This window comes from Perissodus microlepis, chromosome 16, assembly GCF_051167445.1.
Source record: "Perissodus microlepis isolate ML-2025 ecotype Zambia chromosome 16, ASM5116744v1, whole genome shotgun sequence".
In the NCBI taxonomy this organism is placed as follows: domain Eukaryota; kingdom Metazoa; phylum Chordata; class Actinopteri; order Cichliformes; family Cichlidae; genus Perissodus; species Perissodus microlepis.
The window spans coordinates 22,206,276-22,234,216 of NC_140476.1; the positions used below are offsets into that span (position 1 = coordinate 22,206,276).

General features: G+C 41.6%; 1 protein-coding gene across 4 annotated transcripts; it reads left to right on the plus strand.

Annotated features, from left to right (window-relative positions):
- tbc1d4 (TBC1 domain family, member 4) lies at positions 1 to 27,941 on the plus strand. 4 transcript variants are annotated; one of them, XM_084907930.1, is made up of 24 exons: positions 1 to 510; positions 665 to 1,106; positions 7,721 to 7,849; positions 7,940 to 8,171; positions 9,224 to 9,468; positions 10,534 to 10,623; positions 10,907 to 11,011; positions 11,114 to 11,246; positions 11,381 to 11,472; positions 11,564 to 11,674; positions 12,414 to 12,536; positions 13,070 to 13,129; positions 15,883 to 16,100; positions 16,564 to 16,725; positions 18,252 to 18,409; positions 19,109 to 19,315; positions 20,729 to 20,890; positions 21,041 to 21,199; positions 22,372 to 22,472; positions 22,587 to 22,730; positions 23,619 to 23,778; positions 23,939 to 24,108; positions 24,547 to 24,723; positions 25,344 to 27,941. In XM_084907930.1, exons 2-24 carry the CDS (start codon positions 720 to 722, stop codon positions 25,572 to 25,574), a joined length of 3,756 nt encoding a protein of 1,251 aa, XP_084764056.1. In that variant the 5' UTR covers positions 1 to 510; positions 665 to 719; the 3' UTR covers positions 25,575 to 27,941. The 4 variants fall into 4 exon arrangements, with proteins under 4 accessions (XP_084764056.1, XP_084764055.1, XP_084764057.1 ...); XM_084907929.1 differs by lacking the exon at positions 1 to 510 and having other exon boundaries at positions 610 to 1,106; XM_084907931.1 differs by lacking the exon at positions 1 to 510 and having other exon boundaries at positions 610 to 1,106; positions 15,886 to 16,100.

A 27,941-nucleotide genomic window follows, 5' to 3' on the forward strand; every position in this document is an offset into this window, starting at 1 on the left:
GGGATGGATGGGCGGTTCGTCACAGGCGCGCAGCCGCTCCGCCTCCGAGGCGTTGTGGAAGAAAGGATCACTGACGGGAGACTGCGCCGCAAGACGATAAACAAGCATCAGTGTCTGTATTTTATTGTTCATTTGCAGAGAGAAATCGCAACGGTGACAAAGAAGCGTTTGTGCACTAGGATTTCAGGACCGGGACGTTGGAAATGCGCCGCCCTGCGTGCGCATTCGGAGACAACGTCCAACGCGTCAAAGAAATCAGATCTCTCTGGGTGACTTGTGTTTACACGGGAGCCAACCAAAGCCACGTTTTTGGCAAGCTATCTTGGTTGGGACAGTATAGTACAGGGGTGTTTAGCGCTTGGTTCTCCGCCTAAGCAAACAGTGGAGCGGAGCAGGGAGTAAAACAGCGAATAGACAACACTCGAAGTTCTTTTTTTTTTAAATCCTTGAGGGAAAAACTGAACATCATGGAGAGTTGCAGCTGATCGAAAGGGCGAGCACATGTTGGAGGTTTGTTTAAGCGCTGCGTAAACTTTGTGTATGGATGTGGACATGGAAAGTGTTGCAAACTAAACACAACTACAGCTAGCCTCGGTGGCGAGAGGGAAAGATATATTGATAGTGTTTTATTTTTGTTTTGGGGTTGTTGTTTTTTTGGAAGTAGGATTTGCTCTGTGTTGTTGTCATCGAGTTTCGGGCGAAAAGTCTGCTGGGTCAACATGGAGAGTCACGACGAGAAGGAGAAGTCGGACAAGAGGTTCGCCCTCACTTACATCGGCTGGTCCCTGCTGGACAGGCGGACCACCCTACCCATGCTGCCGTGGCTGGTGGCCGAGATCCGCAGGCGGTGCGAGAAAGGCGACTGCGGCCCTGTGATGCAGCCCAGGGAAGTTCATCTGGTCCTCTGCCCCCCCTTCATCCGATGTGTCCCCACCACCAGCAACAACTCCTCAGTGTTCATATTCGAGCACAAAGCACAGCTCATATCTCGCTTCATTCACAACAGCAATGACCTCACCTATTTTGCCTATCTCCTGCGGGGCCAGCCCGACAACCCCGAGTCCGAGATGTCCTGTCACGTCTTTAAGGCCTGCGACCCCAACCAGGTAGGCCTGCTCCTCTCTGCACAGCACAGTTTTAATTACCATGAGCATGAATGGACCAAAACTCAGGCCAAAAAAAGTAACGTGGTGATCCATTAGGAACACACAAACACAGCTTTAAATAATTTTTTTTTTTACACCTAAGAAGACCTGAAGCAAGTATCCAGTAGCCTGCTCAGAGTTTAGCTTAAACAATAACAGCCAGTCGCTCTGATCTTATCATAATATTCCAAGGGGATTACAAATCAAACGTCCTGAGTATATGTGACTAAATTAAATATGATGTCATGGTGAGGCAAACTATTTTTTAAGGGTGGACTGATCCTGTCATTAGCTGTAAACTCAAAAACAATGGGATGTCCAACTAAGCCTGAAGTGAAATGTCTCCAAGGTGAAAGCTGTATAATTTAATCTCAACCTCGCACAATATTTGATCAGTAGTTGGTCTAAATGTGTTTGTTTTGGGATTAAGTATTTAGGCCACTAGATGGTGGGCATGACAAACCCAGTACTCTGTTTTTTTTTGTTTTTTTTTGGTCAAAGTTAATCCATCCCTGGCCTTTCCCTGAGCTTAAGTACAGTGGCCCTGAAGCTCAGTGCAACAGAGCTTAAGAAAAGACATATGGTTTCACCAATTTTGCACCACGAAGGGAAAACGATAGCTGAAAGCTCCCATTATAGAGTGGCATTTTCTGTCTTTGTGTTGGTTTATCCCTTTTGCAGCGTCATGTGTCAGACTGGAGAAGATGGGACTGTGTTTCCTGAAGTTGCAGTGCTCGGCGCCGCTGTAGATCTGACATGTGTCTGGTGTCTGTGGTGTGACAACAACTGAATACAATATTGAGTCAGCACATTCACTTGCCGATCAGCATGCCACTCTTGAGTAATAACTGAAATAAACAGCCAGAAATCAGGAACGTGGGAGTCTGTGATTGAATATATATTTGTAGTAATCCTTTCTGCTCTTTTCTGAAAAGCAGTTCATAGCATATTTTTTTAGGAAGTTGCTGCACTCAAGAGCCTACCCTACTACCCTAGTGTTTATCTGAGTTATCTTTTCTCTGATTTGGTGGTAGAAAATGTTATTTATACAAGATTCTTAAACAAACGCAGTTTAATCTTGGTGCCACCTCAATTCCTAATTCCATGCAACCCATTCTGAAGTCTAACATCCCTACTCATGCTAATCCTGTTTTCCCACTGACTCAGGAAATGTGCACCAGTAATGTTCACAAACACATATCTAGTTATGCTCACATTTTGCATTGATCTCAAGTGTGCCCATGCCGTATCGCGTTTCCTGTGCAGGGGGCTGAGCACAATGTTTGTGTGTTAGTGAAAACTGAGGAGCAGAAGAGCCAGCAAGTTTAAGGCGTGCACACTTTCGAGGTCTCTGGCCTCTCTGCTAATGCCCGAATGTGTGTGCAGCAGTGAGAAAAGTATCTTGGACGTACCTCATTCATCACTATTACGCAACGAGAACTGGTTTGGCAACCAGCAAGCCCAAGCAACGTGTGCAAGGTGGACCATGTGGAATGCATGGCTAATTCTACCAGTACTCTGTTGCCATGTACAACACCCTGTTGCGGCAACTGCTAGCAGTCTGTTTGTTCCATTTTCCATATATAAACAGCATTTATTGCGAGCATTCTTACTACCACGTTGTGTGTTTTCTCTTTTTTTCCAAACTGACTTTGAAGACACAAAAAATATTGCTTTATTTTTGGGTGGCAGGAATGGTTTCACATCTATTTTTAGTTGTAGAAATGACAGGCCTTCCTTGTGTAAGGAGATTTGGCATCTATCAAAATGATGAGAAAGGTTATAATGAAAAGACGCTCTTGATGTCTTCAAGAGTACTGCAACTTATTAGATCCTTTTGGATTTAAGAAATAAAATGGTAAAGGAATAGCCCTGAATATGCAGTTTGCCTACAAACGTGACATCTCTCATGTATGTGTTTCAAATGTCATCGTGCTAAAAATCAGGTTTGACCTCCTGGACTTGAAATGCAGCCTCGGTCTTCATGCGTTCACTGTTAGGGTTAACAAGACTAACATTAACATGCCATGGATAATATTTTGCTAAAGCATCAAAGGGAAGATTTGGACACAAGTTAAACTTTTTTTTCAGTTGAAGTGGGAGATGTTTACTTGACTTGTCTGTGAGACTGATAGGCACACATTCAGCACAGTCTCCAGTCAACACCACTGTGCTATTATCAAGCCAGCAACACACACTCAAGGCCTGCACAGCATAAACCACAGACCCCTCCATAATTTTTTTTTTTAACCTCTGCTCTGACTTGGAACAGTACCACTGTGGAATCACTCACTGGGTAACCTTCCGTTGTCTCTGCTGTGGGTGATGTTCATTTTCAGTCACAGTGGCACACACTGTTAAACTAAAATAGGAAAAGCCATTGTCTACCTTTCAGCTTTACAAACCGTGCAGAGCTTGTTTTTTCATCTATTATATCAAGTGACTTTCCCTTTTGTGCCAAAGACAGGAATTGAAAAGCTTTTTTTCTTATATTACGTGCACCTGTTGCCCAGAGAAGGAAAAGTGGCCCAGTGTCTGTCTGTTAATGTGACCAGATTTCTTGCACAATAACTGAGGCCACATATTTGTAACCGGTTATCATGATATTCTGTGCACAGTTAACAATGAAAGGGAAACTGTCTGCAGTCACTGATATGTTGTTACATGTCAGATAAGCATAGCAAGCAGCTTTGAATACTTGAGTTCTTGGATTAACTTTATGATAATGTATATTATTAGCAAGCTGTTTGTCTGGTAATTTGGTGTGACAGATAAGTCACCGGATCAAATACAGTCATGTGAAAAAGTGAGTTTTCTCAGGACTCTATTATTATTATGATGATGATGATGATGATGATGATGATGATGATGATTATTATCATTATTATTATTATTAAGTGGGTCAGTAGCAGCCAGGTGCACGGTGGAGACTCCACCAAATTCACCCCAAGGCCACCCCATGCAACGCTCAGAGAGAATGCAGAAAAATCCAAGATCTACACATGAGCCTCAGTCAAAGTTGAATGTTTAAGTTCATGAGACTATAATTAGAGAAAATACTGAACAAGTATGGCTTATTTGGAAGAATATGACCTAAGTTGCATCTGAACAACAAACTACAAAACTGGAGCAATGCCCTTTGGACAGATGAGACCAGAGTGGCGATCTTTGGCCATGATGCATAATTTCATATTTGGAGAAAAACAAACCAGCATATCATCACAAACACCTCTTACCAACTGTCACGCGTGGTGGAGGGGTGATGATCTGGGCTCGCTTTGCAGCTAAAGGCCCTAGGCGCCTTGCAGTCACAATGAACTCCTCTCTATACCAAAGTATTGTGGAGTGAAATGTGAGGCCATCTGTCTGACAGCTAAAGCTTGGCTGAAAATTGGGTCATGCAACAAGAAAATGATCCCAACCACAGCAGCGAATCTATAACAGAATAATTGAAAAACAAGAATAAAGGTGTTGCAATGACCCAGTCAAAGTCCAGACCTCAGGTTGATTGAAATTCTGTGGCATGGACGTTTAGAGAGCTGTGCATAAATAAATGCCTGCAAACCTCAGTGAACTGAAGCAAAGTTGTAGATGGCAAGCCAGAATTCCTCTGCAGTCATGCAAAAGACTGATAAAGTCATACAAGACAGAAAATTATTACTTCAAGTTGTTGCTGCGAAATTGATAGTGTGTACTTAGTTTTTCACAGGGCTGCATAAAACTCTATGAAAAGTTTCTTTTGCACATGGCTGTGAGTTCCCTCCTAAGTTTCAGTAAAATCAGAGCATAAACAAAGTGAAAAACTGTCTCTCCATAGCTGTTTTATTACCAGGATCTATGAATGTTTACACATACACTTGTATTGGCACAAAAAAATAGGATGCTTCACTGACGCATTACAATTTCCAGTTGTGACATCTTGTCACTGTGTCAGTAAAGATATCATAAGGAATTTTTGTTTGTTTGCCTGTTTTTGTGGTCGAATATGAACTTTGTTCAACTTACATTTGTGCAGCCACATGGAAAAGCACAGGCTACAGTGAGGTCAAACTTTAAATGTCAAGTGGCATCAGAACAAATCCTTGCAGAGCCAGAGCCACACAAAGACGGATATTTGGCCTTAAAGCAACTCCATAAATCGATGTTTATGATGTTAATAAGCTACAGTTTTGTTTTGTTTTTCCGTCTTTCTATTCAATTTGGGCAACTTTCTAAGAACTTGCATCGCATGCTTTTAACTTAAAAGCATGCGATCTTTGATTGCTTCTGGTCTGACGTGGGGTATTACGTTTCATCTCTCGCTTGCTTTCTGTTTCCATTCTTATCTTTTTATTGACACAGTGATAACCTGTGCACCTCCAAAAGAGCCTAATTAGGCCTAATCACAGATATTGTGGCCGAACGTGAGAATCCGCAGCTTCTCAGTGGTCTGGCTTATTGCTGCCGATAATAGCAGCAGAGCAATGTGCCATCTACTGTAAGATTATTAGGGGCTTTTGAAGAGCGCTTGGACATGATGGGAGCTATGCACTGAGAGTACTCAGGACTCTAGCAGCTCAGAGGGCACTATTCTCGTGTTTGTTTTCACCTAAGCTCTAAAGCTCTGCTCTGCTACTGGTGTTTATAGAGAAGCATTGCTTCACAACCGCCGTCGCTTATATTGTTTAATGAAGCCAGCCTGTGATCACTGAATGTTACGCTAGTTTAAAGAACCGCTTTAGTGGGAAGAGGACGCTGGCTTTCCTTTATTTCCTCAACAGCTTTTCTGCCTGCCTGCCTGTCTGTGCATGTCTCCCTTCAAGAAGCGAGCACCTCTGCCGACTCTGTATTGGGTAGATAAGGAATAATTGATCGCACGGAGTGGCGCTTCGGCATCATCTTACTCATGTATAATAAAGCAGCTCCTTTTAATGTTTACACAAATCTGTCTCTTTTTTCCCCTCCCTTTGTGACAAAGTGTTGTGGTGGCCAGCTGTAGTTCTCAGCCAACGAGACCTTTTGATTACCTCGACCTTGTAGTGTCAACACTATCTTTTCCAATGAAGAATGCACTTTCCCTCAAAATGTAGCCATCAAGATCCCATGTGTGGTTTATTTTTCATCCCTTGTAAGTTATTACAGCATGTTTTCATTTATTCACAACCCGCGTTTACAGAGAGCGCAGATATTTGTTTCTGAAGCTTAAAATGATCACCGCGATATTATTTTATCCTGAAAATAAGTCAGCCAACAGTTTGAAAATCATTCACAGTTTCTGGAGTGTGGGATTAGGACTGAGCATCACCCCCACCCCAGCCACTTCCACTTTTCCTCATCTCAAGGCAACGCTCTGTCACCAGCCAGGAAAAGCGCAAGGCCTTGAGGGGGGAGGTGGGAAAGCAGGCGCTTAGAAAGTGGGACTTTAAAATAGCCCCAGTAGCAGACGCGCATTTGATCTCATTGCCTTTTATGAAAATCAGACACGGGCTTTGTCAGGATGTTTGAGTTCATTCACAGCTTTTCTTTTCCTGTTTGCCTGCCCTCCCCTCTCTGCGCTCTGTCGTTCTGGTCACACCTCTGAAGTAAGCGCCATGTACTTTGCTATACAACTTCCCTCTCCAGTCCACATTAGAAATATATTTGTTCAACTGCCTGTATCCAGCTCTTATCTGATCTGATGTGTGCAGTCTGTGGAGCTGCTGTTTGTTCTAGCCCTCACTGTTGTCTTAAACACAGTATTTGGCTGACCTTGGCTGCAGCATTAGTTCCAGGCACTCTGCTTCTTTTAGGGAGCTTTAGCGTCGAGGCTTTCAGTCAGTTGTTTGCTGCCAAAATTTTAGTGCAGCGGTGATTCATTGCTCTCTGACTCCACTGCTATTGTTCGGTCCCCATTGTAAAAGTATTCAAAGCCTAAATTATGGTGGGGTTTTTTTGTCTTGTCTTTTGCCTGTTTTTTTTTTTTTTTTAATCTTTGACTTGTTATCAAAGCAAGCTGTTATCAAGCTTTGATGACACTAACACACTAGCTGCCTGCTAATGTTTAAGTGCCACAGTGTAGCAGCAATAGGCTTATCGACCTTCAAGTCTCGAGTTTCCCCCAGCCTTCTGTTTTCTGTTCATTGCTGTAGAGAGTGGGTGTTCCCCATGGCTGCACGCCTACCTCTGACACCACTGTAGCTTTTGGTCCGTCTATTGTTAACCAGTTTTTGTTCAAATCTTATGCTCTTTTCAAGTTATTTAAATTCAAAGTCTAAATATGGTTTTATTTTATTTATGTCTTAACATGCATAACCAAAACAACAGTATTGATATGATTTCACATATTTTTTTTACTGTTAATTTCTTACTTCTTCTTAGTTTTTATTTGTCATTTTGAGAATGACATGAAGCATTATTCATGTTCATATTTTACAGAACCTGACGAAAAGTTAGAAATTGCATTGTTTTAGATTTTAGGGTTATGTTATACTCGTGCTCTTTCAATGTCTGCAAAGCTGGTGTTCCCCTCGACCTCCCTTAGTCTTTTTGTCATGGTTTTTCTTTGTTCGTGTCTTCCTGTTCATCACATCCTTTCATTCCACTTGCCTCGCTTACAGGTCCCTGAGGTAATTAGTAATATTCGCCAAGTGTCCAAAACAGCGCTTAAGGAAGATGCCAAACCCAAACAGGAAACCGACGAGGCCTTCTACAACTCCCAGAAGTTTGAAGTGCTTTACTGTGGCAAGGTAGGAATCGGTGCATATGCCTTTAGAATGGAGTGTTTTTAAGATAACAAGGGGCTTCAATGAATGTTGTTGGTGTTGCAAAAATCCCAGGTGACGGTCGGATACAAGAAGGCTCCATCCACGCTCGTCGATGATTGCATCGACAAGTTTCGCCAGCACGAGATTGAGCGCAAACGCGTTCGACTTCTCAACGGTCAACGAGGATCCACGGAGAGCCCCCCTGTGGAGTTTCTCATGGGAGGTGAAGGAGACCCGCTCTCCTCTGCTCTGAATGAGACTATGGAAGACCCCAGAGGTCCTGGAGGGGAGGACGTGACCTCAGGTGGGGACGAACGCTTCAAACAAATTTATGATGAGGAAAAGTTTTATTGAAATGATGTATGTGTGCACAGCAACAAGTAACTTGAAGGCTGGTCAGGTTCACATGTCCCACATTGTTGTAAGTAAATGTTGCTACTGTCAGTTTTGCAAGGACACAAAAGCTGATTTGCAACTCAAAATCAAGTTTAAACACAAGGAGACAAAGAGCGACTTTACATTTGTAGACGTGTCTGTTCTGCACCCAAAATGACAACATTCGCTTGCATAATTTAGCTTCAGCCAAATAATGATTATAATGTTTCTTTTATTGGTTGGTTTACAGTGCTCACTTTGACTCAGTGTGGATTATTCTGTTTGTGCACCTCCTTGTATTACACTGTGTTCGCTGTTATGTTGACAGGCTAGTGTTCCAAATGGAAAACAGCAAGTTGCACGCTTTTCACAAAATGTGGCAGCCATCCACATTTATGTAATTATCAAGTTGCTGGCTATACAAGAAAAAATAGGAACTAGACTTAAAAAAAACTGTAATAAAGATAAAAAATTTAGAGGAAATATCCTTGGGTTTAGTATCTGTTAGTTTGGTAAAAACATGATTATAACTGAGACATTGATGGATGTGTTTATTGGAACTCTAAATGTATGCTTTCAAAAATTTCTGTGCTTTTTAGGAAACTCAGCGACTGCATGTATTACCATAAAAGACTAAAACTAACAAAAACTAAGCTGAACCAAGAAAATCAAGTGAAACTAAACTGAATTACAAACAAGATGAAAATGAAATTAAAATAAAAACGAAGTAAAAAATACACAATTATAATAACTCTGTTATTATCACTTTATGTTCATCGGGAGGCAAGTAAACCATTTACTAAAAACAAGAGGTCAGTAGAAAAATCTAGGTTAATTTAATGACTCAGTCAAACTGGGTAATCCTGTGTACTTGGTAGAACAGCACTGGAGTATATCCATTAGATCAATAGCGACTAAAGGTTCTAGTGATGTGATTTTCTAAACTTAAGTGTGAGTTCATGTTTGATGTGTTTGATCCAGGTAAAGGTATTCTCAGCAGCGGTAGTCAGAGCAACCTACGAGGAGCGTTCCCCGAGTCCATCCAGGAGGACTCGGGATTCGAGGAGCCCCAGGAGTTTCGGACACGCTGCAGCAGCATGGTGGGGAGTCTGCAGAGGAAGCCGGGAGAAGGCATCGTCATGGTTTCCACACGCCGCCGTCATGCTAGCGCACCAAATCACATTCAGCCTTCGGATGCAGACAAAAACCGCACTATGCTCTTTCAGGTAGGAGAAGTTGAACGGAGTAAAGGGCTGTGCTGTACTGCTGCTAATGTGTTGGTGTCACAGTGAGTGAGAGCGCTTCTCTTCTCTTTGTCCAAATGACTGTTCAAGTTCGTTCCTTCGGTTCGATGCAGAACACTTATCAAAATAACAGTGTCCTCACATGAAAATCTTTGTCTAGTATGGAGAGAAGTGACTGACCTGGGCCCTGAAGGCATCATTTATATCTTAATAAATAATTTGCAGTGAGCTTAAAGGGATGTCCACCTTACGTGTATGTGCACGCAGTGTACAGATGGGCTGACCGGGTGTCTTATTTTGCATTGTTTTGGATTTACTCCACTCTAAACATACCCTTTCCAATAATATGGATGGCTTTTTTTAAGCTCCTCATGCCAAACCATAATTTGTGTTGTAAAACTTGATTCCATCTGTTACACCAGAAAACCAAATGGTCGCTGGCCTCAGCGCTGTTTGTCACGGAGGCCTCCTTTGCATAGAGTCTCACTGCTGAGGTTCACACCACCGCAAATCATTTTTATGTGCACGTGGCTGGCAGCTATAATGTGTAGACCAGCTTGGCCTGGTGTAACTGTTCCAGTTAATAAGGCCGTAACTCCTGTGGTATTAAAAAAAAATAATAAAAATTGACTTCACCACTGCTCCTGTGATAACACACGGTCGCTGCTTCATGAAGAACATGTGCGCCGCACTGTGAGCCAGCTGCCATTCCTCACGCACCATGCCTGTTTCCTCATGAAGCTAATTTTAAAAACTAGAGCACAACGCTCGATGTGATACTGTACGTAGCAGTCAATTATGAGGAAAAATCATTAGCGGAGACTCGCTGACCCTGATTTTAAAGCGCACGTGAGCGTGTTTTATCTCTGTTGCCGATCGGGTCCCGGAATAGTTATAGTCCTAGTCATAAAATGCTTAACATCACAGGAGATCCCAGTGTGTTTACACGCATGCTCTCCCATCAGTGTTGTTTTGTGAGAACTTTTCATGCATCTATTACATGTTTTTACTTCACTCTGTGTGACCGTGTTCTCTCGTGTTTCATAGGTTGGACGTTTTGAAGTAAACCTTATAAGTCCTGACAGTAAAACTGTGGTCCTGGAGAAGAACTTCAAGGATATCTCATCGTGCTGTCAGGTTGGTGTATATTTACTTGTAATGTTTACGCTGAAAAGGTCTCTCTTGTGTCTCTGCTGCAGCCCTAGCAACTGGAATCTAATCACAGAGAGCCTTTAATGTTTATTCCTTAATTTAGTGGCAGATCTCTGTCAGTAATGTAAGAATACACTTCTTTTCACCTTTGTTGGTCGTTTAGTAATTAAATATGATATAATTAAAGCATCATTATGGTGATGTGCTATAAAGTTCCACAGCTATCCCAGGCCTCTGAGGCTAGTTTGTCTTTTGCTCCCATCCCCAGGGTATCAAACATACTGACCATTTTGGATTCATCTGTCGGCACCACTCAGAGTCTGGTCCCACTCAGTACGTGTGCTACATTTTCCAGTGTGCCAGTGAATCCCTGGTGAGTCACAGGAATTATGTAAATAAAATGAAATTCTTAAGTGCATGTGGCAAACATCTCTTTCTTTGTGCATGTGTGTGTTCATTCGCCTGTGCGTGTCAGGTGGACGAGGTTATGCTGACCCTGAAGCAGGCCTTCAGTACAGCAGCCGCCTTACAAAGCAACAAAACTCAGATCCAGCTATGCGAAGCCTGCCCCATGCATGACCTGCACAAGCTCTGCGAGAGGATTGAAGGTAGGTCATGTCACCTGCATCAGACATCCGGCACTTCTCTCGGCTTTGACTCATGAATATATTGATGCGCGGTGTGTTTCTCAGAGTTAAAGCAAGTTAAAGAGTACAGCTTATTTCATCTTCTCTGTTTCCAGGTCTCTACCCACCTAGAGCAAAGTTATCCATCCAGAAATATCTCTCCCAGCTGACCGACAATGAGCAAGCTGAGATTTTTGAGCGAGTTCAGGTCTGGCAATGGAGGTGACACTTTGATACAAACATGTTATTTCTTACAGCTGTTGATTCACACTTGAGTGTTTGTGCATTCATTTCTGCAGAGACTGAAGCCTGCGTCAGACCAGGAGGAGAATGAGCTTGTGATTCTTCATCTGAGACAGCTCTGTGAAACCAAACAAAAGTCCCACCTCCACATTGGAGAGGCCCCTAAGGTAAGGGCACGAGAAAGCTTACGGTCCAGAAATAATTTCCAGCAAAGTTGTGTTTCTGTTGAATAGAGAATCGACACTTGGCGACATCACAGTTGTCGATCGATTTGTTGGTTTTACTCTAAATTTCATTTTGAAAAGCAAAAACAAACAGACAGGCTGGATCCTTAAAATGTTTCTAGTGGTCTTTAACATGAAATCTGAGAAACGTCAATTCAGACCCCTGATGGTTCTGAAAATCGCTTGCATGAAATGGCATAAAATTTGAATTTCTCAGACCGTATCCTAAGGTTTTGTTTTGGACTTTGTGTTGATAAAGGGATTATGTAGAAATATTGATGGTAAAAGAACTCCTTAGCTGCTGTCTTAAATGTAAAGCTTGTTGCTTCCCACCTCCATGTATAGATGTAGATGTCCCTCTCCCTGAGACCTACAATGAACCGCTGTTTACGTTCCGTGAGTTGCTGAGAGGGGAAACACGACATTTAAAGTATGAGAGGATTGTGGATAATTGCTTTGGAATGATATACCCTGAGCGATCTGCATGCTAAATATTATCAATCGTAGCGCAGGTCTCCAGCAGCAGCACCACTTCTTTTAAAGCAGTTAGCAGCTATTGGCTGTTTCTTGCAGGCTTTATCACAGGATCTGCAACTGTATTCGTACAGTGAACCTGTTTTGGTTTATAATTAAATTCATTGAAGTCTTGTTAATTAAATCTTTTTCTTTTGCGGTCTAACAGAATGCAGCAAACAGCTCAGCAACAGGAGATGGCGCAGCCACCGGCAGTCGCTTCAAGCTCGACATTTTTAAGAATAAAGCGCGTTCATCCCTCACTAGCTCTCTGGAGAATATCTTTGCAAGGGTGGGTCTTTTAAAACATGTTTCCTTTTCTGCCACTGCCTTATCTTCCCCATTTCCTGCCGTTATATTATTAGAACCATTTACTTATTTCCCCCAGTTTATCCCTGTCTTTTATGTCTCCGCAACGGACAGAAAGTAGAGCCGCCATGATGTTTACCTCTTACTAGTCTTCTAGGTTTCTGTTTCTGTGTCACTGTCATCACAGGGATTTGGATTGACCCATATCTGCCAGTGAGACAGCAGAATAATTCCTTAGCAGAGGCGTCCAGGAGAACTCTGCTGCCATCTGTTATTATCTTAGAGACTTAGCTGAACAATAATGCTGTTAGCCAGCGAGGAAACGTTTTCCCTTTGTTTCTTTCTGCTTCACTCTTAATCTAATCGCTGTTTCTTTTTGTCAGAAACAATTGTGTAAAAAAAAAAAAAAAAAAAAGAAAGAAAAAAAGAGTGTTTTTACTTTTTTAAAAAATGTATTTTTTTAAAATTTACCCACTTGTGTTTTTATAACTTTTGTACAATCATCTCTGTCACCAGGGTGCCAGTCGAATGCGTGGCCGCTTGGGAAGCATGGGAAGCATGAGCAGTTTTGAAAGAGTAAGTGTCCTTGAGGATGAACATGAGAATTCCCAGAGCTTCAGTCGGGGGACTCTGAGAATTCTCACTCTTACCCCGTGGCATCTAAAAGCATGCTATATTCCAACTGTGTCCTCGGGAAAGGGGCAGGTCGATAAGAATACTTTCACTTTCATCAGTGTCAGTAGGTGGATCTACCAACAGTCCTCCTCGCATGAGGAGAAACGATTTTGTGCTGCGTTTTTTCCCACATAGTTTTATTATGAAGCTTGCACTGACAAAAAGGCAGAACAGTACAAGAGGGAACGTGTGTACAGAGCTGCTAGTGAGCCGTTTAAGGTTGTTGGCTCCCTTGTGGTTACTGCTGTGCAGAATGTGGAGTGAGAGTGTGATATGGTCCCTCTGACTCCTCATCAGTCATGATGGGTTTAGCAGTACGCTGCTACGATGAACAAGTAAACGAGCAAATTAACCAATTGAGTGCCAGGCACTCAATTTACAATCTAAAGGCTAGGTTAGGCTAAACCAAACCCAACATAAAGTTGTGGCTGGTGTAGCAATTATTTTATAATTCTATACTTAGAATTAATTAGATTAGGTTTTTAGCTTCTTTGAAATGCAGCAAAAGCATTTTGTAACTAAAATGCCGATGCAGCACAGGGATGCTGGATTTTTTGCATGGGTTTTTTTGTTTTGTTTGTTTTTTGTTTTTTACCGTGCATTGTGTTCTGCATCCTGATTGGCTATAGACCATTGTCAATCAATCTCGTGCCGTGTCTTCTGTACAGTACAGAATGCGTCCAGCTTGTCAAATTTACATAAATCTTCAATCGCTAGCAGTGCTGCACTGTATGTTTGTAAGTTTTCTAATCAACAAACACAAATATGTCGACAAAACATTTTGCACTTTGGTTTCATTCTATAAAACTGGACTTATTTTTCTACGGAGGTTAGAACTTGGAGAGTGTTTAAACAAGAGAGATTAATGTGAAAATGTTCATGCCTGTCTGAGAAAAGTGTATAAAGTGTGTAGTGAGGGGTTTTACAGCCTTAAAACATCTATAATAATTGTAAAAAAAAATAACGTTGGCTACTTTGTGGATTTCACTTATCACGGGCTATTTTTAGAACGCAACTCCCGCGATAAACGAGGAACCACTGTATTGTTATATAACACATCATAAAGCACATGCTGTAGAATATTGTGCAAATGTCTCGAGCTGTCCTTCATTTTTCATATTTTCTTAGGAAAATGGGAAATCACCGTAGTGATTCAGTGAAACATACAATGAAAGTACAGCATATAAGGCAAAAACAGAGACTGTACAATTCTAATAAGCTTGAAAGTCAATATTTGGTGTTGTATCATGATTTTAATTTGGTATTATTACAACGGCCTCTACAGTCACAAACCTGCTAGAGACCTGCAAACAGACTTTAAAGGGTTAAAACTACAGAAAAGAAGTGTTACTTGTTTTACTGAAGCCGCAAAAGTATGAAATACTCTCTCCTTGTAGCAGATGTATGACTTGTTTCACCGGATGTGTTAATACTGTCATGTCAGATTTATTGAAAATATTAACCGCCAAGTAAGGACGATTATTAACATCAGTCTTCAAACGGCAGCTCCAAGTGTCTGGGAATTTATTAAGCTATTATTTCTCTTTCTTTTATCTATGATTAGCCACACTGGCTATTGCAGGTTTTAACAAATGTAAGTGATCATTTATCATTGAGTGACATATATCATTTTAATTTATGAGATTCAAGTAAAGGTTTCTGTCATTGAGATGTCTTTAAAAAGTCAGAAAAAAGTTGCTTTGATTGGGTTTAAATGAGTAAGTAGTCTTGTGGGGATTCTGTCAGGATGTGATGAGCTGGTGAAAAGGAAATCCCACTCAGGATGTCCAGTTACGCATCTGCTGAGCCACGTGTGGCCTGGATTTGTCTTCTCGGCCCTGATGTAAGAGAGATTACTGCAAAAGTCTCTGATTTGAGTAAAATTCTATCATCAGTTTTTCCTAAAATTAACAACAGCATCAGGCTGTTAGATGACATCATCGTCTAGCGTGATTTGCAAACAGACCTCTTGCAGTCTATAATGTCATCAGCTGTAGCCGATGAAATAAAAAAAAAAAAAAAAAAAAAGCGCATTGAAAGCAGCAGCATGACCTAACCCTGATCTTAAATAGGGAGGTCTCTAAAAGCATGATGGAAGGAGATAGGAGGGCTTTCGTGTACAGTTGCGTGTCACCGAGGTCCTCCCCTCCAATGGTGTGTGATGTTGTGAGTCACAGGACACTGGCCATTAGAATACAATAGATGTGGGAGTTGTGCCACCAGACATGAGGCAGCACGGAGTGATAGCGTGGAGTATAAAGTTGAACCATGGACTGAGGCTTGCTGTGGGTTGAATAGGTGAGTGTGCGATTGAGTGTTTAACTTGGCTGTGAGCTGTGTCGTGTGGTTTAACTTCCAGTGAAACATGGACTGATTTTTCACTTTTTGACTTTTGCCTTCTGTCACTGACTTTTTGTTTGATTGTATGATCCTCAGAAATGTAAGCCATTCATAAAAAAATGTGTGTGTATGTATGTATGTATATATATATATATATATATATATATATATATATATATATATATATATATATATATATATATATATATATATATATATATATAAAAAATGTCATTAAATATGCATCACTGGAAAACAGTGAAGTCATAAATATGACTGACTGCTTCCCACCTTACACATTCTGTCCTCTTCAGCAGGATGAGGAATCTCCTGGTCACTCCCCCCCAGGTTCCCCTCCTGCCTTCCCGGACGAAGACCCGGAAGCTGGCTTTCAGTTTCGTCGGCGCGCTCACACCTTCAGCCATCTACCTGTGAAAAAACGCATCTCCTTCGAGGGCCAATTGCCAATACAGAACAAACAGACTCCGCTTCGCCGACAGCAATCCGTTAACCCAGAGTTGCTGCAAAGCAGGTAAATATAAGCTAGTTTACAGTTAATCACCCTCTGCAGTTTTAAAGAAGGGTTCTGCGTCTGTTTGGTGATATTTGCAGGAGTTAATAATTTGTTCCTTTTTGCAATTATACAGATCCCCTCCCTTTCCCTTTGCTGGATTGAGCTTTTGTGTTTTGTTTGAAGATATGGCTAATGCTAACTTAATCATTAGAACTGGTTGCTTTTCTTTTAATCGCGTCAACAGTGTGTGTGCACAGACATTGTAATCTATTTGCAGCACTTTGATCAGTCTATAATCTCTTCACCTTCTGCCCCGCTGTCCTCGAACATTAGCATCACAAGTTTCCTGTCACTGTTTTGATCCCTCATAAGCTCCCCACTTGTTTTTTTCCCTTATTCATTTCTGTGCTTGGACCGAAAGCTCTTTGTTTTGTGTAATGTTTTTCTTTATTTGTGGGCATTTCATGTTTGGCCCGCCCAGTCCCGTGGCTGTTTCAAGAACACGCAGTGTTTCGGAGAGCGAGTCCTCCTCCTCCTCCTTCAGCCTCCCCTCCTCCTTCACTGCTCCCACTTTCCTGAAAAGCTTTTACCAGGGCTCACTGGGTTCCCTGAGCTCCCTTCCAGACAGTGGGAGCCTCAAGAGGTGAGAGGGGGGTGCTCAGGCAACCCCCCTTGCTTAGACTGAAATGCACCCCATACCGGGGACTTCATCAGGAATGAGATGGGTGGGAGGGACAGGCTGTTCTTTGCTGGCAGTAGCAGTATTCCCATTGGCTGTCAACACCTTTTTAACACCCAGCTTTATTGCCCTGTGTCTTTTTTTCTGTATATCCAAAGCAAATTTGTCTTAGGATAAAATTCTTTTTCATTTTTTTTCCACACAATGTATGCAGCTGGAGCCATCCTCTTCCTGTTTCTCTCAGCAGGAGATGCTGATGCATCCCTCCCTTGTTGCATTTGCATGTGCATTGCAAGCTTTTTGCTTTAATAACTGTGTCTCACAGCTTTAACCTTCATCCTTCCTGACTGGAGCAAGAGTTGCTACTCTGACTCGTCATGCTAATAAGATTCCCTGATACGTTTATGTTCAGCAGTTGCTATTAATGGTTAGCTTCACAAATAAGCAAATATAGTGTGTTCGATACTTGATGGTGCAGCAGTAGGAGCAAGTTTTTGAGCACAGCTTACAATGATGGTGAATGAGAAGTTTAAATGACACAGCACTGGAGACACTTGATCTAAATACTCCAACGTGCTCGCAGCCTAGTTTGCTTTGTTGATTGCACTGTATGACAACTTTGCCTCTTAGGGACTTAGCGAGCATGAAAACATAGCAAGAGGTAGTAGGTCAGGGGAAGAGTTTTAATCTGTTAAAGAGACAGTGTTATATGTGTAGAACAATTGTTTTCTCAGTGCCATTTGTTTCAATCCAAGGTCACTTCCTGTTTTTCACTGCCCACGTGATCCGACGGGCTCTTGTGTGCTAAACAAGCTCGCCAGCTGTTTAAGCGACACTGAGCGAGAAGCGAAAAAGCTCTGTTCTTGTGCAGACTAAAGAATGCAATCTGCACTTTCAAAGGAACTGAATTAAAATTTGCTTAAATTTTCACAACCCACTTTTGCTCTTGCAAGGCTGGTAATTGTACGCTTGTGTAGAAAACCTCTGTTGACATGGATGAGAAATGGGACGTTCGGTATTCAGTCCAGCAGCACCAGCCAAGCTTGCAACAATGTTCATCACGGTCAGCTTTTACCGGCATTTATTTGCTGAGTTGGAAGGAAAACATTTGCTACGAGGTGGGGAAGTTTTTCAGTTCTGATTTTTCATTTCCACTTACTAACCCAACTTCTTTTTCAGCAGATGAACACACGTGCATGCACCTCAGCTGTGGCCGATGTTTCACTTTTACATACTGACTTTGCTGCTTTATTAACATTTACACTGGGAAGGAGTTAGTGGCTGGCGCAGTATGTTGAAGTTTCATCTTGACTATTTTTTTATCAGTCCAGAGAGTTTGTGTTATTTTACCACCATTGTGTGTATGTGTGCTTATGTTTGTGTGTGTGTGTGTGTCTGCATTTGTAAAAGTGTGCTGAAAAGAGAGTCGGTGTAAGCTGACTCCTGACTCGTTGATCAGGTGTCACTGACGCTGCTGTTTTCTTTCGTAGCAATGGCGAAGGCAGGAAGAGGACTCTGTCTGGCTGTAGCAGTGACTCGTTCAGCGGGGGTCTCCCTCTGAGCCCACGCAGGGTCTCCTGGAGACAGAAGATCTTTCTGAGAGTCGCATCGCCAATGAACAAGCCATCTGCATCCATGCCGCACACAGGTCTGGCAACTCGATCCTTGTAAGAGTTCAAGAAACACAATGTAAAAGCTTTGTATAATCCACAGATCTACTAGAAGGCAGATCGAATCTTCTTCTAAGAAATGACAGTACCTCAAACAGATTTTTAAATTCCAGGCTTATATGCAAAGACTGAGAGTTGAAAAAGAGCAAAGGGAGAACAAGTAGCTTTGTACCATTGTTTTCCCCATGAATAAGTCTCTAACAAGGTTTTTGACTAAGCAGCATTGCAAAATTGTATCATGATTTTTATTTACGACTGATTTAGTCATATATAGTTAGAATATTTTCTGACTGAAGCCAGAAAAACCAGTTTAATTCTTTTGACTGCTTTCCTGAGCTTTGTATCCAATTTTGAAAGTCAAACATCTGTCTCTAAGAAGTGATTCTGTTTTTTTGTCCTTCTGTTCAGTTAAAATTGGTCTGGGTTTATTGGAGCTCCCTGCTGTGTTTTTGCTGCATTGATGGGAGCAGTGAGACTGTTAATACACTGTAAAACCAAAGCAGATCAGAAGCTAGAGCAGTCTGAATGCCTGTGTGCAGCTGCAGAGCTGAGTGCTAACAATCTGTGAACTACCACTGCAGAAAGCCCATTTTTATTTTCTAGCATTCATTGTCCCAAAAGCTTTGACTTAACAATATATTTTCTATATTTACCATGTGTTGGATGTTGCGTTTCAGACGACTCCGAAAACAGGGAGCTGTTGCCTCTCTCTCCTCGTGCCTCATCTCTGGACTCTTTGGGTCAGCTGCTGCCCCAGGCAGGCGACCCTGGGTCAGAGAAGAAGTCAAAGAGGACGGCAGCTGACTACCGGGTTCTCTGGAGGACAGCTATCCACCAACAGATCCTCCTGCTGCGCATGGAGAAGGAGAATCAGAGACTTGAAGGTGAGTCTAACTAGTTAATTCTACACAAAGTATAGTGACCTTGAGTGGAGCCTGGTACTATGACTGATATTGATATTACCGCAAAAGACTTCAAAGTGTATATAAGTATTTTTTTCCCCTCAGTAACTGTTAGTATCTATAACTTGAAAGCTTGGATATCATTGTTAAGTTATATTAAGCTAGGAAGATATTTATTACAGTAATAATTTAAACTCCTGTCTCTTTACTTCACCTGTCATCTAAGCTTTACACTCAACCCTTACCCCGTACTCCAATCTTTAAAGTCTTGTCATTCCCAACTGAAGCTTTATGATCATGGACAGAGATAAAGGAGCTGAGGTTAGCAACTCGTTAAGCTCTTTCATTTTTTGTTTATTTCCAGAAGTCTGGTAATGCCATACTGGTTTTGGGACACTTGAGCAAAGCTACATTTAGTTTTGGTTTTGCAGCACTTTCAGATAGACAAACTTATGTAGAAGCGGTAGTGTAGCTTACAGTGAAGTCTTGCAATTTTCCTTTATAAAAAGACTGAAATAATAGCACCAGTAGTGCTACTGTGGATTGTCCAGATGCAGCTTTGCAAACCCAAGGAAACAAATGGCTAAAAAATGACATCAAGTGGGTTATTTTGGGGGCTTTGGGGGCTTTTTTTTTTTTTTTTGCATGTTATTTTTGGCGATTGGGAACAGCTATCTTATTATAAAAAGATAATCTTTAATGAAGTTACCCTTTAAAATGCTAAAGAAAAGACCTAAGATCATGATATTTTGTAAATGCCCAGATCAAACCATGGACCTAATAAATATGTTGCTTCCAGTGACAGGCAATAGAAGTACTATGTGTCGCTTTTATATTCTGAACACCAACACATCTCTTTCCCTTTGTTTGCTACTATGACATCAATGCTGGTCTGAGGACCTAACTGTGAATAACTATTTAATAGAAGGTAAGCAACATAAAAGGAGAATTTGGGATAAAAATAAAAGCAGATGTTTTTGCATGCGTCTGGTGGCTGGTTATTGTACCATTCGATTCAGCTTTTTTTTTTTTGCGTGCATGGTGATCATACTTTATGATTTCTGTTATCTTTTGTGCTCCCATTATGCTGTTGTAAGTTTCTCCATGCCTATTGTGGCTTGCGTTTATGTGAAAAGGGTTTCCACGTTATCCAGTGATTAAAGGTTGAAGCCGCGATGCTTTGTATCCACGCTTTCTCTGGAACATGAAATCTTTTTATCGTCATTATTCTTTGCTACAAATCCAAAGTTATAGGGGCTTATTTCGAAGTTGTTGGCCTTTAGTCTCGTTTTTTTTTTCTGAAAACAGAGTCTTTAATGGAAATATTAAATATGAGTCGGTCGCTTTTTATACTGATATTTATATATATATATATATTCATACATTCTGTTGCAGCGAGCCGAGATGAGCTGCACATCCGCAAGATGAAGCTTAACTACCAAGAAGTGAGCGAGTGCTCCAAAGATGCACAGGCTTTGTGGGAGAGAAAACTGACAGCCCCGGGCAGAACAACGGTCCCACAAGACAAGGAAGAAATGTATCGTGCCCTCTGCCAAGGTGAGAGGCACTAAAAAAAGAAAAAAAGAAAACCGTATCACCAGTGGCATGTAAACAGCGCTATAAATAAATCTGAAACTCCCCACAGGACAAAAAACGTTGTAAGTTAACATTGTTTCTTTTATTTCTGTTGTGGTTCTTTGTGTGCAGGAGTTCCAAAGAGCAGACGCGGGGAAGTCTGGTTGCTTCTTTCCCATCAGCACCGGCTGCGTCACAGACTCCCGCCACGTCAGCTAGCCCTGGATACCCACTACCATGACCTCCTCAAGCAGCTCACCGCACAGCAGCATGCCATTCTGGTCGATTTAGGTGTGCACAGGACCACAAAAACCCATGAATTTCATCGAAGATACAGATACAATCTATGCATGTAGAAATGTTTCTGTGTCTATGTGAAAAAGAAAGTACACCCCATGATTCAGTTTGTAGACTCTCCTTTAACATGTATAAGTTTGTCAGTCTTTCACGTTAGGGTGGAGGTATTTTGGCCTACTTTTCTTTGCAACATTGCTTCACTTCATTGGGGTTTTCAGGCATTTGTTTATGAACAATCTGGTGTAAGATCCAGATTTGACTGTGTGCTTGTGATCATCGCCCTGTTGCATGGCTCAGTTTTGACCTCACATTTGACTGTAGAATACTTTATGTTTGGCTGCAAGGTGCCCAGGTCCTGTGGCTAAAAAACGATCCCAAATCATCACCCCTCACAGCATATTGTGCTGATATGCTGTGTTTGGTTTTTGCCAAATGTGGTGCTGTGCATTATGGCCAAAGGACATTGCTGCAGAAGTCTGGGAAACCTTTAAAAACAAGCTGCAATACTTCATTCTTTTTCTGATTGTAATGAACTCGAGCATTTAACATGCTAACTGAGGCCTGTAAGATTTGAGATTAAGCTCTCAGGTGTTTTACAGCTTCTTTGAGCATTATATAGTCTGACCTTTTGGTGAATTTGCTGGTACGTCCACTCCTGGGAAGATTGTGGTATTGTGTTAACACACACCTGAAAGCTCTAGACCAGCAAACTGATATAAACATCTGAGATATATATATATATATATATATATATATATATATATATATATATATATATATATATATATATATATATATATATATATATATATATATATATATATATATATATATATATATATATATATATATATATATTAATTAGCTTCTGGCTGCTACAGAACCTCTGAATTCCAATGGGAACAGTAAGGTTATGCTTAGTTTTTGACAGGAATGCACAGAGAAACTTTCTTTTTCACATGACACATGCTGTATCTGTTTATGATTATATATGTTGAGGAAGGCCAGAAATCTGAAGATGGCCTCAGCTGGTCCTTCAGCAAAGGCGACTGTTTTCAGAGCTGTCACTTCAGTATTGTTGCTCTTAGTTTAATTTGTTAACCAGAAAACAAAAACTCCTGGTTATTTTTCTCACATTTACTCTCACTATCTGTCTCTCTGATTAGGCCGGACCTTCCCCACCCACCAGTACTTCTCAGCCCAGCTTGGCGCTGGACAGCTCTCCCTTTACAACCTCCTGAAAGCTTACTCTCTGCTGGATACAGAGGTACATACTGTAATCCCCACAGTGGCTCACTTTAAGGCCTGTACTGTAATGATTGTTGTGAAATTTGCAATAACCCCCTTTTTAAACATTTTTTAAAATTCTTGTGCTGCACAGGTTGGCTACTGCCAGGGTATCAGCTTTGTGGCTGGAGTTCTGCTCCTCCACATGGGTGAAGAGCAGGCCTTTGACATGCTGAAGTTTCTCATGTATGACCTCGGCATAAGGCGGCAGTACAGACCCGACATGGTCTCTCTGCAGGTCAGTGGGTGGAATGAACAACTTATTCTGTCACAATGTCCAGTGTTTGTGTTCATTATGTATTGCAGGAATATTTGCAAATGTTAAGCTCCAGTGCCACCGCTGACTGTAAAGACAATGCTGTGCACAATAACACATGCAAATGTCCATTGCCAAAGGTGGCGTTCAGTTTAAACAAATTCCAATCTATTCGAAACAGTTATACAGTAACAAATGCTTGTTACTGCATAACTGCCATTATGCTGTAAACATTCACTTTTAGCTGTTACTTACTGCTGCACGAACCCTTGTGTGGGTTTTATTAGCTACCAAGAGCAAACAGCAGTTAAGTGTCTCCACCTCTTAGTCAAACCACTCCTGCTCTGTATCTGTTAAACATCATCTGACCTCGCTGCAGTTACAGCATCAGCAGGCGTGGTAATATTTAATCCGCTTCAGGTAACTGCTGAGCCAGGTCTCTCTTCCCTGCAGGGTTTACACTTTTAATCCAAAGTTTTTAAAGTCAGGAGGAGTTTCGTCTGTTTTCTCTGCACAGTGGCTCAGTTTGAGGGAGCTAAAGGTATTACTTGCTTTCTTTTTAACTGTCAGGAAATTGTAAAACTTGATAACTGTCTAATTTTAGCCTGAGCTAACTTCTGCTTCCTTTTTCTATTGGCTTTGCTTTTGAGTAACGTGTTGTTAAAGAGCACAGATCATCAAATGTCTGGCTGTGACGCATGTCTGAGCAAGTCTATGAAATAATAATACTAAGGGCTCTGTGTTTGGATAAAAGTTGGCTTGCCAGCTGGTGATTCCTGGATTGGTCTGTGACATTCTGTTAACAAGTCCTGACATACCAGTTTGACGCAGCATGTTTTGACCTGCTTCTGTGTTTATGTGTGTGTGTAGATTCAGATGTACCAGCTCACCAGGCTGTTGCACGACTATCACCGTGAGTTGTACAACCACTTTGAGGAGCACGAGATCTGCCCGAGCCTCTACGCCGCGCCGTGGTTCCTCACGCTCTTTGCCTCGCAATTCCCCCTCGGCTTTGTGTCCCGCATCTTTGGTATATACATATCTTTTTTACTTTTTCTTTTTAGATTAATAGTTTGTTTGCTCACATGCAAAATTGGATATGATAATTTAATTGTCTGCTAAGCCCTACAGCTCGAGGAAAAACACCGTAAATCACTACTGGTTTATGTATTGCCTTGCCTGTTTTTCAGATTTTGTGTTTGTCGAGGGGTCTGAGGTGATTTTTAAAGTGGCCCTCTGTCTGCTGGGCAGCCATGAGGGGGAGATAGTTGAGTGTGACAGCTTTGAGAGCATTGTGGACTATCTGAAAACGACACTCCCCGCCCTCAGTCACACACAGATGGAGCAGACCATTGCTAAGGTACACAAACAGCCTTTTTTTTTTTTTTTTTTTTTACAGTGCCAGATTATTAAACAAACAGTAACACTTGGAAGTGCATCCTGGCCCAAATTTGATACTAGTGAAAGCTCAAAGCTCAAATCCTTACAACATCCATCAACCACTAAATAACTGAAATTCATGGTTGGTGTCGAAGAATGCACTTTGTTCCCTAGCGACTTGTGGTTGCCAGGGGGTCGGTGACCAGTCTCTTGGCCTGTGTCAGTAAGGCTTCAGAATATGCTTTTACCTCAGAAAGGTGCCCACGTGATTTGAAGCTGTTTGTAAGATCACTTTGGTCTTTTTGTTGATGAACCCTCCATGCAGGTGCATTTCCATTGACCTTAATGTTTTGGTACCAGAGTGTTGTACGATAACGAGCTGTCTTTCAGTGGCATCTGTCTGTCTGTTGATGGCCAGGTAATGGAGATGGACATCTCAAAGCAGCTGCAAGCATACGAAGTGGAGTACCACGTTCTACAAGATGAGATGTTAGAATCTGGACCACTGCCTGATGACTCTGAGCGGCTTGACAAGCTGGAGAAGACAAATGCGCAGTTGAAGAAGCAAAATATGGAGCTGCTGGAAAAACTTCAGGTAAGGAAGTGAAGGTTCAAACCTCTATGAGACCCCAGCCCCACCCACTCCCCTGCCGGGTGTTACTTAATTTTGACGTGACTATGATATAATTGAGGTAAACATTTTAACCCAGTGTCACTGTGTGGAGACAATTTTGAAGCCAGTAGTAGTACTTAAAACTACCTATAGATGGCACTAAAACACAAGTTAAAAACACAGTACCAATGTTTGTAAGACAAAGGGACTAAATGCTGCATGCTCTGCAGATATCGCTTCACTAATGTTTAAAGTAGAACCAGTAAAGTCACACCTGATGGTCTTCATATAAATACACGTTAAAGAAATATTTATTTACTGTCCCATCTGTCTCGTCTGAGTCACACCTATGGTGTTGGAAATCTGCTCGTACAACATTTAACAAGTGCTTGTGATTCTGTAAGAAATAAAATCATATTTGATTTGCACTTTTAAAAAGGTCACGTGCTATCGTGTGACTACAAGTTACAAATTCTTCCTTTTTAGACTTTTAGTTTAGTTCTGAGATTTTGTAACGCCTGTCTTATTTTCACCTCCTGTTTAAATGTTAGTCTATACATTGTACTCTGTGTGCTCTAACATACAATGTTTGTGTCCTCCAGGCTGCGCGGCAAAAGATTCAGACTCTGGAGACGAGCATGGAGAACTTCCTTTCTCGGGAGAGCAAAATGAAGCACATGATTCGCTCTCTGGAGCAGGAGAGGGCAGCTTACCAGAGAACCATTGAACGCATGCGCTCGTGCCTTCCTCCTGACGCCTTGACAGATGTAGAGATGACCCAGATCAAAACAGGGCCCAACGGGAAAGCCAAAACAGCAGCCAAAAAGCCCTGATGGCAACCAGGGTGCCGGCTGCTGTGGGCCAGACGCACAGGCAGATACCGAAATGAACAAATGAAGACTGTTTTGTGGAAAGCTGCTGAGTTCCACCGCATTGTTGTAATGCTGTACAAGAGCTGTACACTATTTTTTTTTTCTAAATGTGTTTTGTCTGAAGTGGAGACGCACAGACTGTATAGGGAAATATCTATGTGATATTTGTCAGAAGATAATAGCGTAGTGGGAGGAGAGTTTCATCTGTATTAGCAAACAGACCGTTCCCATAGTGCATTGGAGCCACTGTTCGTCTCATCCATTTCACTGCCAGTTTGAAGGTGAGCTCAAGATGCACACCATCCTTCACTTCTGAGATCTTTTTGGTGAGAGTGAGAAACGGATCTGCTCCTGCAATTTTTTTTTTCTTTGTTCTTTGAGCACTACCTTCATTCTCAGCAACACTACAAAAGTAGTGAACAGAAGGTGCCTATTGGCAAATAATCTTTTGGACCTCAGGGTCAACTTATAGCCATTACCAGTGTCTTTGATCTTGGAGTGAAGATCGCGTTGTTTTTGATATCTTCAAACTTGTGTCTGTGATGGAAGCGCAGCCTCAGGCTATTGATGTTGCTTTGTTACTTCTGTTTAATTCACTTGAAATTTTTGTGAATGTAATTTCTCTCCAAAGATCACGGTGAAAATGTGTCGCTCCCCACCCCTCCCCACCTCGCCCACCTACAGAGACATCTGAGCACACATCTGCCATATTAGGCTTTAAACTTCTGCGGATACGTATATAGTATCATGTTTATGTCTTGGCATCGCCTCACTGCCTTCACGTGAGAGAGCTTTAGTACTTGCACTTGCTACTTTTAAGGAGGAAGTGTTTCTTCCAAAGCTCAGGCAGGATGTGTGGTTGTCTGCCTTTTCAGTTTCCTGTGTGACTGACCGCGGTGTCGCCTTCTTTTAGCACAAAGATCAGACACTGAGACAGAGTTCACACTCCCCGGGCGCCGAACAACAGACCAAGGTGGAGGAGTGATCTGAATGTACATCACATGGTTCTCTCAGAGAAGAAAAAAGAAAAAGTCTGTATGCGATTTTTTTTTTCTTTTGTTTTGTGTGTAACAGTTGAATGCAGGTAGCTAGTCCTGTAGATCTAACACACAGTGGCAGTTGCTTTGCTGGTTGTCACACATCAGCATGTTTGCGTTAAAACTCAAGTGTTTAGGTGAGCAGAGCAGCAGTAAAGGAGGAAACTTGAAGACACTTGAGTGTTCTATTCACTGGTAGGGAGTCTCTCCTAATACAGGGTAATATATACAGTATATAGGCACACACAAACACACACTGTGATGTGAACTGCCTGGCTGTAAGGACAGACAGTTTTATGAGTTCAGCGAGTGTCCCTGGCTCCCTTTTCAGTTTTGTTTTATCCCACCCCTGTGTCTGACTCACCATCACTGGTTTTGATTGAAAGCAAAGCAGTCTTGGGCTTGACTTCACTTTGAGAAAACGCCCTTCTGTTTAAACCAAGGTGATGTCTATCAAAGGGAGGGGAAAAAAGTACCCACTAACAGTGTCTATCACTCTTTCCGTCCTTGGTGACAAGTTGCGATGACACATTTGTCTGTTTCACTTTTTATTTTTAAATGTCAGTACATGTGGGCATGTTCTGTGGCAGACAATGCAGTGTGTTGATGTTAGGGATCCTTTACCCAGAGCACAGCAGCTGTTCCACGCAAGGCTGACGAATCGAGCCCGATCGTCTCGGTCAGGGTGGGAATTTGTCTTGTAATTGATGCGATTTTGTTCAAATTCAGGCCAAACTTTTCATACTTTATGGAGAAATGGCCACATCTTTACAGCAGGGATTTTCTAAATAGTTAAGAAAGGAAAACATATCAAACGACAAATTGTTAAACATCCATTCTTCACCACTCCCCTGCCTCTTTTTGCCTGTGTTTTGCTTAACTACAGAATTTGTGAATCTTAGAAATAGGTCACCGAACCAAAGATGTGATTGTTTTCCAAAAGCAAATTCATTCAATCAAAATGAAGTGACATCTGTTTGCAATCTTTTGGTTTTTACTATGACAAGAACTCCATCAGTTACCAAATATTGGTAATTTAAAAACACAAAAAAGGTGCATTTTTTTCCATCATGTTAATTTTTTGTGCCAAAGATGGCCTTTGTTTCTTTTATTCAGAGTTATGATAAAAGCTTCTTTTTGATATCTAATGTAAAGCACGTTCAGGTGCTGAGTCTTGACTTCTACAATAATGTGTGCATCACTGTGTTTTAACAAAAGACTGTCAACACGAGGGCTACAGAGAGGCAAAGAAACTGTCATGAATTCTTCAATAAACCTCACCTTGCCTTTT